Source organism: Lepidochelys kempii, chromosome 7, assembly GCF_965140265.1.
Source record: "Lepidochelys kempii isolate rLepKem1 chromosome 7, rLepKem1.hap2, whole genome shotgun sequence".
NCBI lineage: Eukaryota > Metazoa > Chordata > Testudines > Cheloniidae > Lepidochelys > Lepidochelys kempii.
The window spans coordinates 85,734,592-85,748,608 of record NC_133262.1 but is presented as its reverse complement, the minus strand read 5'-3'; the positions used below and the strand labels follow the sequence as shown (position 1 = coordinate 85,748,608).

The window sequence follows — 14,017 nt, the reverse complement described above, 5'->3', positions numbered from 1 at the left end:
ATTTTCTTGCTCCTGAATCTCAAATTACCATGCCACTACCTTTCCACTGAGCACTGGACAGGGCGGGACTTCCAATCTGTTCCTCTCTCTAATTAGTCAAGGAAGACACTTTTATAGTGACAGGAGGCATTTCTGTGCCTCCTTTTGTCACAGAGGCCAAATGTACTGCTTCTACAATGCTCCCAGCCCCATCTGGTTAGGGAAATAAGACAGAGGGGCCATAGAGCTAACCCAGATCTCTTTCGCAGCAGTATAGATCATTAATCTCTGGGCTGATCTACAGTATATTTTAAAAAATGGTATTGGGTGTTTTTTCTTAGGTCTTTGGGGCCAGATGTTCTGCACTAGAGTGGGGAGGGAATTTAAGAGATGAGGCAGAAAGGGAGGCAAACTCATCTTGCATATCATTGTAAAGGGGGAGCACTTTCTAAGGAATCTATCTAGTGCTGTGGTACTAGTCTCTACAGACTGACATGGATATGAAATACGCATTAGCAACTGTCCTAGAAATCTTTAAATATAACAATGTCATGAGTCCTTCCAAACTCACATTCAAGGCTTTTTTTTCCCACCCCCCCCCAAAAACGTGATGGTTGTTTGGGATGTGTAGCATGGCTTCAGTACTTTCAGGTATGCTTTCAAAGTAATGCTCAGGGATTTAACCCCATGACTGCCATCACTGTTGGAGGGAATCACTGGGCAGCGAAATCCCCACAAGCTGCTTTGGAAGTGTTCTCTTTACTCTTATTTTTATTTTTAAACCTCATTGAACAGTCAGTCCTGTTGCGTCTTTGACTAATGCAAAATGCAAAACACATTTCCCGCTCACATCAGTGGGATCAAGGACACAGTATGATTGGGTTTGCAAGGGAGGGTGAGATGCTAAATAGTCTTATGCATGTAAACTTATTGATGACATTCCATTGTATATTTCTGTTCCCCCTTAGGGTGGCCTTGGGTTGTTTGTCCAGCTGATGCCTATTCTCATCCTGATCATTGTTTCAGCTCTCAGCCAGATGATGGTCTCCAGTCCACCTTACAGTTTGAGCCACAGGCCGTTAGTACCCATAACTCTCATATATATTTAGCTTGGGGGTGGGCTGGGAACGGGAGGAGAAATTGGAAACAAGAATTGGTATGTTAGTGGTTGGGATCTTTGTGTTTTATTTTCACTTTTTGGTATGTTTTGTTTCCTTTCCTTTCCTAATGTTCCTCTTGCTTTCACATGCCCCATAACATTGTGTAACACCTGTAGTTGTTGAGAAGGATGACTTGGAGATCTGCCAGCACCCATTATCAATGAGCAAAAATAAACCCCTTTAATCCCATTTTTCTTCTTTGAGTGGCTATGCATATTCCCACGTATGGATATTGTGCCACCTCATGGTGCCTAACAGTAGAACCTTCTCCAAGAAGCAGCCATTAGAGCACTCACGCACCCCCTCCTACCTCTGCTGTCGGTGTCTCTGAATGTTCTGAGGATATATAAGAAGGTGCAGTGCCCTCTACTACCTCAGTTCCTTCTATCTGCTGTGCCAGATGGATGTGAACTACTCCAGTCCATTCAGATCCAGTTTTTTTCCATTCTTGCTGTCATGATAATTTAGTTAAGTGATAAATATAGATAGTTTAGTTATTTAGTAGCCCAGTTCCGGGTTATGTTGGGACTGAAGAAAAGAAGAAGCTGGGATTCAAGAGATGTTCTTCGTGCCCGGCTGTCTTCCTGGCCTTGAACAGCCACGTTAGGAGACAGACACATGCCACCAGGCATTTCAGAATTGTATTGCTTGTCTAACTCGGTTATAGGCTCCTCAGGTCATGTTCCTCCTCTGGTTTTTACAGTCAAATGATATATGCTTTGATTCTCTTCACATGTGCCCAAAATGTCATCTCCTTTCTTGACATAACACACAGGCATGGGGCTCAAGCTTGCGAAGAACCTAGGGCTCTGTTTTGAGTGGCAAGAAGGGTATGCTTAGGTTTCCCTTTTTTCAAATTACATTAAGCTAAACAGGAACAAGGCACTCTTGTTCTGAAATAAGTCTGCCAACGCATTAAGTTAATCAGGATCAACCTCATGTTTAGACAAGCCCTTGCTTAGTATATCTGGGTGACCCTACTGAGGGATGTATTTGTACATCTGCACTGTCTGAAGTGTCTGGTCAGTGAATCAGAAGAGAATACCTTTTGGAGGTATTCTCTGTCCTGGCTCTGTCTTGAATAAAGAGGGAAGGAATTGGAGAGGAGGAGGGTACGGGGAGAGGGGAACGTAGCTCCTTTCCTGCAGCAATAGTGGATACTGCGGCATGTTGCTAGGTAGAGCAATGTGTCACTCTTGGGGTTAACAGTAATCTGCAGTGAGAGGAGCTGAGGGTCTGTATTCATCAAGCAGACAGCCCTATTGAGCAAGCTTAGCTATCAGCAGTGTCTTTGTTCTACTTTGACCTACATTCTGACTTCATGCTGTGTACAAATATATTTCTGAAATACTGGTTTGTCTTAGTCTTCAGCTCGAGATCCATCAGCTTCAGAGATTCATAACCAGACACACACAGCATCTTTGGGGCACATCCTGAAGGAGAAGGGCTGCGTATTTGGGAAGGAAGTAGCAAAAAGTATTTCAAACACTAGCTGCTGAAGATTGTAATGAGCACTTAATTCTAAAACATATATGGAGTCCTCTGGCAGTCAACACCCAAGATACACCAATGTTCTGAAGCACACCCATGTAGCTCAGGGAAGAATTGATTGGTTGGGTAGGTAGGTTTTATTTCCACCTGGTAGAATGTTCCACTATGTCCATTCCACCAGAGATAAAACTCTCCTTACCAAAACAGCAAGTGTACAGGAAGGATATGTCCTTTGAGTAGATTAATAATGCTTATTAGTTGTTGCTTGTCCACAAATTTCTATTCTGTGTTTGAATAACATTTATTATTTTGGCTTTTCTCCCTGGACTAGGTCTGTGGGTCACATACACAGGAGAGTGACAGAGCACTTGAAAGTAGCTTACTATGTAGCTGAGAACTTTGTAGAAGAGTACACTGGTACAAACCTGAAAAATGTTGAGAGGAGCGTGGAAGACGATTACATTGCAAACCTCAGAAATAACTGCTGGAAGGAAAAGCAACAAAGTGAGTGGCATGGTGGGAGGAATGGAAACCTTTTGAGGACACTTTCTTAAAAGTCTGATTTGTTTTAGAAAAAAGTCCTTAAGGAGGAACTGAGATACATAAATCTCCGATAGTTCAATCATAATTTCATTGCTGTGTAGGACCTAAGGCAGCCCATCGGCCCTGTGTCTTCAACGGTTTGATGACAAATCGGTCACCTCTGTCCCGTATAATGTTTTTAAACAATAATATTCTAGAAATGATCAGTGTAGCAGCTCCATTCTGTGGAGCTCCTTTGCCATGTCAGTGGGATATGAACAGAATTCTCTGATTTCCTGAGGGATCAGGAAGGTAGGGCCAGGAGACTCTCAGGAGTTTCCTGATGTTTCCTTATTGCCCTGGGGGTTATCATTTCATTTTAGAAAAAAGTGATTTAGTGCTTACAAAGTGTATATCTTTACAGCCCCGTTATGTCTAACAAGCCATATCAGAGAGTCTACAAAGTGAAAAATGGAATCCTCGTCATTTTCAAGGTTTTTTTATGACTGTTTAACTCTAAAGAGTTATCATCAAAGATAACATTTTATTGACTCCACCCTCGATTGGCCCCTTTCTCAAATGCCTATATGATAGGTGATTACAGCTGCTTTGAACTAATGCTCAGTTTGGGATTTGTGTGTAAATACATTGGCATTGTTGTTTGTATGGGATAAAAAAGATTCCAAAGCTTTCTTGGATCCCCACAACATGCGAATTATCTTTCTCACCAAGAAGTGCTGAATGTGACACCCTGACATTGCTATTCTGAGTCAGCCAAAGTTGTTGCTGCAGAGCAATGCAACGGACCAAGCTAGAGTGATAAACTCTGATCCTCCATATTTCTTCTTTCCCACACTACCAGGCTACCCCTTATGTTACTCATTTAATTCACACTAGGGCTACTTCCAGTTCCCAGCACATATCTAAAACTTCCCTTAGGATGAGCCATTGAAGGGCTCAAAGATCACTTTTGTTCTGTTCCAAAGGACATCAGGTATTCCGTACCCTCTCGCTGTACTTCATCTGGCCTTGAAGAACTTGAGGACAGATCCTTTTCCCATTGAAATCAATGGGATGTTGAGGAGTTGAGACATCACACTTCACATCTTGGTGAATGATTGTTTTTAATGTTGGAATTTTTCCTTTTCAGAGGAAGGCTTGCTTTATCGAGCACGTTACTTTGGAGATTCAGATCTGTATCAAAGAGCACAGAGGATGGGCACCCCAAGCTGTAGCAGACTGTCTGAAGTTCAAGCCTCTATGCATGGATAGTCACTACTAGACCACTCAGCGGAGGTCTAAGTACGAGCTGGTGATTTTCCTGTGACACTGAAGCATGACACATCAATGATTTTCATACTTATTTAAATGTCTAATTGAGATCTAGATCTCCATGTGTCTCTCCTCTCAATGTGCATGTGTAACAAGGAGAAAGCATAACCCTCTGTCAAGCATATACACCTTCACTGGGATGGTTGGTTTAATTTGCATGCCAGCACCTCAAATGCTCTTCCAGTTCACATCTGTTTCTTAGCATTGCTGGTGTCAGCTCTCTGGGAGCAAAGTGAAAGGCCTGGCTATGTTTGCGAGTCAGCTGAGTTCTTGTCAAGCATCCATTTGAGACAATGTCACTTTTTGCTTTGGCTGGTCAGAAGTTGTTCCCCTTATCAAGCATTTATCAGATTGGGCAACTGGCAGTCACATTTCTAATGCCCGTTTTTGTTGCTCTATTCCCTATTTTATTGTACCATGGCACTTGAAGAAATACGATAACAGGGAAGAGATTTCTGTAAGATAGATGTTTCATGTCCCTCTGTCGTCTTCCCTAGACACTCAGTGAAACCAAACCAAACTCTCACTCTATGCAGCAGGTTGTAAAGGTAACTCACTTCATTGAATTGGGAGTCAGGGAGAAGCCAGCTGAGAGTGCTGGAGACTCATGGTGTCTTCGCAGCACAATAGCGTGGTAAACCTGATGAACCAGAGTGGTATGGTGGCAGTTCAAATGGCATAAACGAACGTAGCACTAGATTACTCACAGGAGTGCTGTGTGCAAATAAATTAAAATTTGGCCCAGGGTATGGAGTCTCTTCCCTCGGTCATTATTAGGTCTGATTTTTTGCAAAGGCAGGAGGCTTCACCCATCAGCAACTAACAGGATGAATGTAAAACACACAGGCTTTCCCCATCTCTCACAAATTTAATTAAAAGCAGGGGCTTGTTAGTGGGGAACAAAATGACACTTAGCACCATATTTTCAGATGCACGCACACCCATTACACCTTAGTTATCTTGTATGTCAGACATCTGGTCACCTAAGTTGTGTACCCAAGTAAGTTAGGAGGGCTAGGGTTGGGTTTTTTGTTTTGTTTTTCGGCAAGTGGCGCACATTTGAAAATTTAGTCCTTCAAGTCCGTTCTGAGCTCAGGTGTCTGCCATTTTTGAGTGTGTCTTGCATTTGGGATTTTTCTTTTTTTTTTATATGCCCTGTACCCTGTTTTGATAACTGTTCCTCTTATTAAATGGAAATATTTTAATTAACTTTGTCACTTTCTCTCTAACTCAGCATATCTCTGTGTATCCATGGTCTAATGAAGAGTGTAGCTGTAAAATAAAGAACTACTTTAGCATTTTTCAGTTAGACATGTTACCTGTAATTTGGGGAGGTGGGTGGGGAAGGTGTTTTCTGTTAAATGGTTACCATGGATTGGAGACTGACACAGTTACCACTTTTATTCCCAGACTCTTGAAATGCCTGAAGACTTTTGGCGAAGTGCACTGAGCCAAGGTGACAGACTTTATATTTAAAGAATCAAACCTTAAATTAAAGTGGAATTGGAGAATTAGCAACGCACAACTGCCCTCTCTCTTCTCTCTCTCTCTCTCTCTCCAATGTTAGATGCAGCAGGCAGCAGTTAGGAAATAAAGCTGCCTGTCTTCTCCCCTTCTTTCCAACACCACTAGAGTGCGACAGTCTAGTCTCTCCTAGGATACAGCAACCATGAGAACAAGTGTAGAATAAAAAAACAAACTGCAGCAAGCCGTGAAGCAGAAGGAGACCCTTCCATGATTGCACTGGTCACTTCGAACGGAGAGAGAAATTGGAAGATTTTTTTAGGACTAAAAACCAATTAATAAGAAAAGAATCTATCTATTTAGAATTAATTTATAGCTGTATGTATGTTGTACTTTTAAACTATGCAGGGATTGGATTAAATTATTTAGTTTTCTGCCCAATTTAGTAAAGTGTGAACTCTAACCTGTTTTGGGGGGCCATCCAGCCCTGCAGAACTATCCAATTTCAGGTTGTCATTTGATGACCCTTTACATTTATTTTATTTTTTTTATGTTGTTGAGGAAAATATAATTTTGTGACTGAGTTTTTTTTATAAAAGAATCTCAAATTCTGTAGAAAGAAGATTTCTTAAAATTGACCAGACTTCTGATTTGTTTTTGCTATATTAATTTAATTGGTAGCAGTCAACTGAGTGCTGGATTCTTGTACGGCAAGGAGAGGATTATTGTAAATGGTCTTAGCTCATCAGTGTTCAGTTTGGTTTGTGTGTGTGTGCGTGTAACTTTTTTTTCCAGAGTCTGCTTTATTTCTGCCTTGTAATCAGTGTGCAGCATTAGTTCTGTAAACAGGGCCTGCCACGAGCTATATCCTTTTGTTCTTCTCGTTCCTGAACTCAGAGTTCTTCATCCAGCAGACTGCTAACTGTAATATGGCTGTTACCTTGCCATAACACTTCCGATGTTTCAACCTGTATTGACATCCCAAAAAAACAGAGTCTTTGATTCTTGTGAAAGAAGTTTTGGTGGGGAGATCAGAAAGGGGGATGATTAATTTTCAGTTGCTTAATTGGGCTTTGACGCATCTGACAGTGTAGTGTAGATCACACTACATTTTACCCATTTTACAGCAATGGTTTTGCCCATCATTCATTTTAGAAGAAGAAATTATGCTGCTAAAAGCCTTAGGTTTACTTGCTTGAGCAAGCAGGACTTGGATTAGAGCAACAGGATAGCGCTCAAGGTTATTCTAAACCTAGCGTATCTCTTTGACACATGAAGTGAGAGAGGCAAAAGTTGAATGAGCTAAGTTACCATTAATGGCACAAACTGGATTCTTCTCTACCCTGATGTTAATTTTTGCCTAAAGACGTTTCCTATAAGAACAGTTTTCAGAGTTCCCTTATGGTGTAATTTATCAAAATAGCAATGGCTGCCAAGTAAGGTGGTAAAGGGCTGGGAGAAAAGTGAAAGGCCAGATGGGTTTATTTCTCTTTGTTTGAAATTGACCAGCTCTATTTTTTAACTGGATATTTATGTAGCAAAATGGTTCTGAGCCCTCCTGTTCATTGCAAGCCTTACTATCCACGACTGTGGTGTATCTGATCTGATTTCAAGTTTTAAAAGATATCCCCCAGATTTTTGGAGAGGGGTATGGTGGAAATAAAATATTTTGGAATAAATGCTGTTTACAGAGGCACAAGAGCTACCCAGCATTAAGAGATGTTGGAGGGGAAATGTGAGAGACAACTCATGTTTGCAAAAGGTGCTGACATCTTGTAAAAATGGCACTCCTGCTCCAGTGCCCATCCAACCAAATCTTTTGATTTCTCAAGTAGATATCCATGGATGGTAAGCGCTATGTGCAATAAAGCATAGATCCTAAAGGATACTCACAGAATCTGTATTTCTTGATTTAGAATTAATTATACAATTGTACATCTATAAATAAATGTTTATTATGTGAGAGACTCTGACTGCGTTTGTGCCCCTCAGGGTCTGCTGTGTTGTGTGCTGACAGAAGTAATGAGTGGGGAAACAAGTCAGAGATGAGGCCAGTTACCGTTTCTGACATGTCACCTGTGAGACTGAGGAATGCCCCCTAACGATGAATTATGCTGAGTTGATGCAAGATTTTTTTTCTGCTGACCACAACTGCTGCCTTCCAAGGTTGGCAAAGTCCAACCAGCAGTGGCAATGGAGATTAAGCATTCTGCAGGCACAGACAGCAAGAGCTGGAGAGCTTCCTAGTATTGTGTGTGGAAAGCTACTGTATACTAAAAATTAGAATTTAAATGATCCGGTCTGTCTAGTTTGTGGGGAATTATACTGTGAATTTGAATATGCCAGTTTTCCATACAAAGTCCAGTTCTGCCATTAGCAATTTCATCCTCCCTCAATGGTTTTCTGTTTATGATAAATGTGGTTTTAAAAAACAAAAAAAACCCACCATGTAGATTCCCCAAAAGGAGCCAGGAATTTGTGAATATTAAGTCAAGCTGTAATATTTAAAGATCAGGATTGAGATTTTTCAAAGGTGACTCTGGGATTTAGATACAACTACCATTAACTTCAATGGGAATTGGCTGTTCAGATTCCATAGTTGGCTTTGAAAATCTCAACCCAGAGCTCCTATAAGTAGCAGAGGGAAATGTATGACCTTTGGTAGAGAAGGGACCATTGTAGTTCTGGGTTATAACTTGTTTCAACACTTCTGAGCCACCCATTACAGTATCTTGCTGCTGAATGACTAGTTAGTTTGCAGGAGAAGAAACTCCCTCGGTAAGATACTGCTCTTTTGCCTTGGGCTACAGCATTTTACTAGTGCTATTATATTCAATAACAGTGAGCACTTTAAAGAACAAATATTTAATTCTCAGCAGTTCAGCATTCATGAACAACCTGACAATAACAAATCAGTACCACTATATGATAGAGGAAAACTAATTCATTAAGGAAAGAGTAGTCATTAGTTTCACAATTTCAAGGAGCAGTTCTAATACCTTGCCCTGACCTCTTGCAACAGAATGACACCTCTGATGTTGTTTGTTTCAAACATTACAGCTAGGCCCAAGGAATCAAAATCCATCCTAGCATAACTCCATTAACTTCACCGGAGTTACACCGGGAACAATTTGATCCATGGTTAAGCAATAAGCTGAATGTGGTTATATGGAACTGTAGTGCTGGACACTGCATCACTTGCACAACCATAAGAGAGTTCCCATTCTACAAAAGATGGGATTTACTCCCTTTCTGTTTGTACAAGAAGAAAAAACTGCCCCTGTTCTCTTAAAATGTTGTTCCCCTGTTTAAAGCCTTTAGGATCTACATAGGAAAATTGAAATTGCAGGTTACTGACATGCTGTTCACTGACATACCAACATAGTGTTCCCAACTAATCAGAACATAATCAACGGCGTGATTTAAAAATAATGAATAGTATCCTGTAAAATGTTTGCATTTGTGCAGACATATTGGTGCTCATGGGCCTGACCAAGCTTCCACTGCAATCAATAGGTGTCTGTCTATTGACTTCAGAGGGAGTTGGATCAGGCCCTAACTCCTTTGTAATAATAATAATACCTAGCTCTTATATAGTAAAGCTCTTTACAAAGGAAATAAAAAGGTGGTATCAGGCTGCAGCCACTGGAGGGTGACATGACCACATGCATCTGAATAAAACTCAATCCATCTATTAGGGTGATGGATAAACATGCAGATAGTGGTAAGATGTACACCCACACACAGGTTGCATTTGGCTTTTGATGTAAAGCAATCCAATCCACACACATTGGAACAAATTGGGCTGGATGGGGTTGTGATGAGAGAGTTTAAGCTTTTTCTACAGACCAAGTTGTAGCTGTCATTCAAAGACCATTCTTTCACCACTTTTAAAATCTGCAAAGAAAGGTTGCTTTGTTACTTTCTTCTTTAGCTCCCAAACTGACTACTTGTATGAGGCATCTCACTAAGCTTTCTGTTCTAGTTAGGTTTTTAGGCTACTCCCATCACCATGGTATCTGAGCTGGCCCTTAGTATGGGATTATAAACAGCACACTAGTATACACACCTTTCTTATATGAAGACTAGAGGAAAAAGCAGACTGACCAAAGCACATTAAAGGTCAAAAGGGACATTGAGAGCATGGGGGCGGGAGGTGACATTGGTAGTCAGAAGAGTGACTAAACAATGTTAATGTACCTTCTCCCTTTCAATCTTGTCTTTTTCTGTTTAGCAAATTTTCCTTTTACCGTTTAAATGGAGCTGAACTTTACTGTGTCTATTTTGTTAAATTCAAAAGTACTAATCTCTTTTGTCTGTGTCATATCTTTAATACGGGTCTGGGAGTAGTACTTATTACTGAACTCCTGTGGCTGGAGCACGACCATTGCTCTTTGTAGATGTTACAGAAATAATGGGCTCTGTTTAATTTCCAGGTGATGTTTATAGATTTTTAAAATGTCTCTTAGGATTTATCTCTCTCACCATGTACTTGAAAAGAAACTTCAAACAAGTTTAAAGACTTTCGTACATGAAATTGCCAAAGGCTGGCAAATATTGAGTGTCTAATGTCTGAACTGTACCAACTAGAGATGGAAGACCTAGCATGTCATTCAGCTCATCGCCCTGCTAATGCAGTTTGTTCCCATGATACATGCTCAAGTGCTATGTTCAGTCCAGCTTTAAAAAAACTTAAACTCACACTTACTTCCCTGAGGAGACTATTCCACGGCATAAAGCAGGGAACTTCTCCCTGATGCTCAACATATGTCTCTTGTTGCTAAAGTTCATTCTAGAACTCCTAATCCTTGTTGTTTGTTTACTTATTTAGTTATTATTTGTATTACAAAGGTGCCTTGTTCTGCCCTGAACTATTCCTCTCCCTCCATGGTGTTGATATACTTGTAGAAAGTTAGTGTTTGGAGCTGAGTTAAATTTTATTGTGGGTTGAGTGAAAACCTCGTTGAAACTGATGTGTGAATGTACCTTTCTCTCAAGATAGTTGGGAGACAGTTAAGGGACCACTCCTAAAACAAGCCCTACCAGCGCCAGCCCAAGAGACAAGCAGAGGCAAGAAGCAAGAAAACCAAGCAGTAACCAGTGAGCACAATGTAACCCAGGAAAAAAGCTAGTGAGAAATCTGGCTAAAGAGGCTTGGGGCTATAAACTAAGAAAATGCTCCTTTTGTTCTTGGTTTTTCCTCCTGTGTTAAGAGAAGCAGGACTTTGTACATTCCTTGTAAATAAACAAGATTTAATCAAAGTATCAGACTCCATCAATTTCTACTTCAAACTGGAATATCCCCAGAAGGCAGAACCCTGAATTGTGACTAGCTACTCAGGTCAAAAAAAGGCAACTTTATCATCTCTCCTCCACCATATAGCTAAGATCTACATATTCAGTTATTTTAATTAATAATCCAGTCCACTTCCCCACACACACACACTCACCATTCTCTGAATTCTTTCCTACTTATTAACATCTTTCTGTCTCACACTGTAGTATTCTATATGCAGTGTCAGTACAGGCCTGATCTGTGAGGCCTTAATGTGTACTGCCCAAAATTACATTGCCTTATTTTGCCACCATATTATGCTGTAAAATAACCTGCTTTGCTATCTGATTTACTTTCCGCTTTACTATTTTCCAGGTGTCACCCTTCTATTGTGTATTGTCTTCAATAATTATTACACTGATGTGTGTTTGCATTTTTCTAGGCTGACTCTCTCTATTTTTGCCTGTATATCTAATCCCTCCTGTTGTTTCTCTGTACTCTTGGTGTTAATCACCCCTCCCAATTTAGTGTTCTTTGAGAACTTCATGTGCTGTTTGTTTATCCTATCTTTCAAAACATTAACAAAGATATAAATGCAAGTGCTGGGAGGCTGGGAGGAATGTATATTTCCTGGTATGCCTAAGGCCTGGAGCCAGTGCTGTAGTTAGCTACAGTGAATGGTGGCTGAAAAACAGGAGAAAGCTACCGAATATAAAAAAGGGGGCTTGAGATTTGCCTTTTGTTAAATTGACCAAAAGATATGGAGGAAACTAGCAATTTTGAAAGCTGCCTCCTTTCATGCAATCGATTCCCTGGCTGCATTTCCTGTTCCCAGGATGGCAAAATGACAGCTCTGTCTTAAAAATTATATTTGACACTTTTTCAAGGTATGGTCAGTGATTTATTACATTCCTTGTAATGCGATGTAGAGATAAGAGTATTCAACAGTCTTCCTTTAAAGCTGCCTCTAAAGTCTAAACCATGGGTAATCAATTGTTTTTTGTCAAGGTCTAAATTTCTCGGTCAAGGTCCAGACTCCAGAGAAAATAATACAATAATAATAATAATGATACATAAATAAAAAGATTTTTCAGTCCCTTCAAAAGTGTGTGGCAGTCTGGATTTGGCCCATGATCTGCCTATTGACTACACCAGCTCTAAAAGCTGCTGATTGGATGTATTAACATCCTGAGCTCTGTGCCTGATGTGACGTGTTAACATGCATTTTTGTAGTTTACTTCATTTTATATTTTAAATGAAAAGTTTTATGCAATGTTAACACCTAATTAAAGTGTGTGCATGCATGCACACGTGCAGAAACTAATTTTAATCTGTCCTCTCTGCAATATAGTGGGGGAATGAATAAATGGCAGTAATCTAGTGACTTGCATTATTACTTAACGCACTGCAATGTGTGAGACCCAGGTCAAGGAAGGCAGTCGCCCTGTGAATTGTGTCTGATTGGACCTGGAAGGGTGGAGAAGCAGAGGCTCTTGACCTGCCTTTGTTATGAGGGGAAATTAGTTAGCTGTGAATAAGACGCACTTCCTCCTGGTGGTGTGAGCTTGCTGTAAACTGTAGCAAAGAGATAGCAGAAGGAGTAGTGGGAGGCAAGGAACTGGGGATTGCTGGGATTAAGGGTTCAGTGAAATGATCCAAACCTAGCTCAAGAGTCTTCCTATTTTCCATGCCTTTTTATGGATCTCATTGCTGAACTTCTTGCCTCCCACCTAATAGAAGCCCTGCAAGCTCATTCAGGCTTGTCACATGCTGATTTGATATGACCCATGCCCAAGGCAGATAACACTAAAATGCACACCCAACAAAAAGACTTCTGGCCATTCTCCTGTCACTAGTAGTAATGAATAATAAAAAAAAAAATAATCAGCAGAAGAAATTTAGTTATAGAATAAACTCAAATTAGTTCCATAAGACAGCTCAGTCTTTGTGTAATTCTATTGACTACAATGGCGTTAAGCTTTCTTGCCTGGGGCTGAATGTGCCCTGTGAATGTGACTGAATCAGTCTATTTCTTCTCTATGAGGACTGGTAGAACTTCCGGGAGCAGCCAGTTTATTGCAGGGCTTTTCTTGAGCTTCTGTAGCCAGACAATGGTGCTATGATATCTTTTCCCACCCCCTTTTTCCTATGATGGGGTCCTGTAGTGTGCCCTAGATGCCTTGACAGAATGTGAAAACACTTTGTTTGCCTTTTGGTTTTATTTGTTTGAGGGCTTAATCCACTGATAACCTTATCGGGCTCACCTGAAGTCAGGTTTGTGTGTTCAGGGCTTTTTGTTTGAATATGAAAGTCTGTGGCCTTTTTCCCACCCCTTTTCTTTGTCCATAAGGGATGCCCTCATTTGACCTGTCTCATGCTTTGTCTTGGGTTTCCCTGAGACAAGAATTCTGCTCAGTTACATTGGGAATCATAGAATCATAGAATATTAGGGTTGGAAGAGACCTCAGGAGGTCATCTAGTCCAACCCCCTGCTCAAAGCAGGACCAACACCAACTAAATCATCCCAGCTAAGGCATTGTCAAGCCAGGCCTTAAAAATCTCTAAGGATGGAGATTACACCACCTCCCTAGGTAACCCATTCCAGTGCTTCACCACCCTCCTAGTGAAACAGTATTTCCTAAATCAATGGTAACAACAAGGAGTCCGGTAGTACTTAAAGACTAACAGATTTATTTAGGCATAAGCTTTTGCGGGTAAAAACCCAACTTCTTAAGATGCATGTTAAATCAATGGTGTTACTCTAGGCTTAGAGGGGTGTGGGTGAGAGCAAGAA

At 40.6% G+C, this 14,017-nt stretch overlaps 1 protein-coding gene across 8 annotated transcripts in view; it reads left to right on the top strand.

Annotated features, from left to right (window-relative positions):
* Nucleotides 1-11,210, top strand: part of DNAJB12 (DnaJ heat shock protein family (Hsp40) member B12) — a 29,064-nt gene extending 17,854 nt beyond the window's left edge. For 3 of the 8 annotated variants that reach the window (XM_073353616.1, XM_073353619.1, XM_073353618.1), the window contains 4 exons: nucleotides 948-1,057; nucleotides 2,962-3,134; nucleotides 4,303-4,454; nucleotides 5,895-7,911. In XM_073353616.1, coding sequence (XP_073209717.1) covers nucleotides 948-1,057; nucleotides 2,962-3,134; nucleotides 4,303-4,424 — 405 coding nt within the window. In that variant the 3' untranslated portion in view covers nucleotides 4,425-4,454; nucleotides 5,895-7,911. Of the gene's footprint in view, nucleotides 1-947; nucleotides 1,058-2,961; nucleotides 3,135-4,302; nucleotides 4,465-5,894; nucleotides 7,912-7,940 lie in introns of those variants that run through there. The other 5 variants (XR_012160006.1, XR_012160007.1, XR_012160005.1 and 2 more) reach the window with 5 other exon arrangements.
* The last annotated feature ends 2,807 nt before the right edge of the window (nucleotides 11,211-14,017 follow it).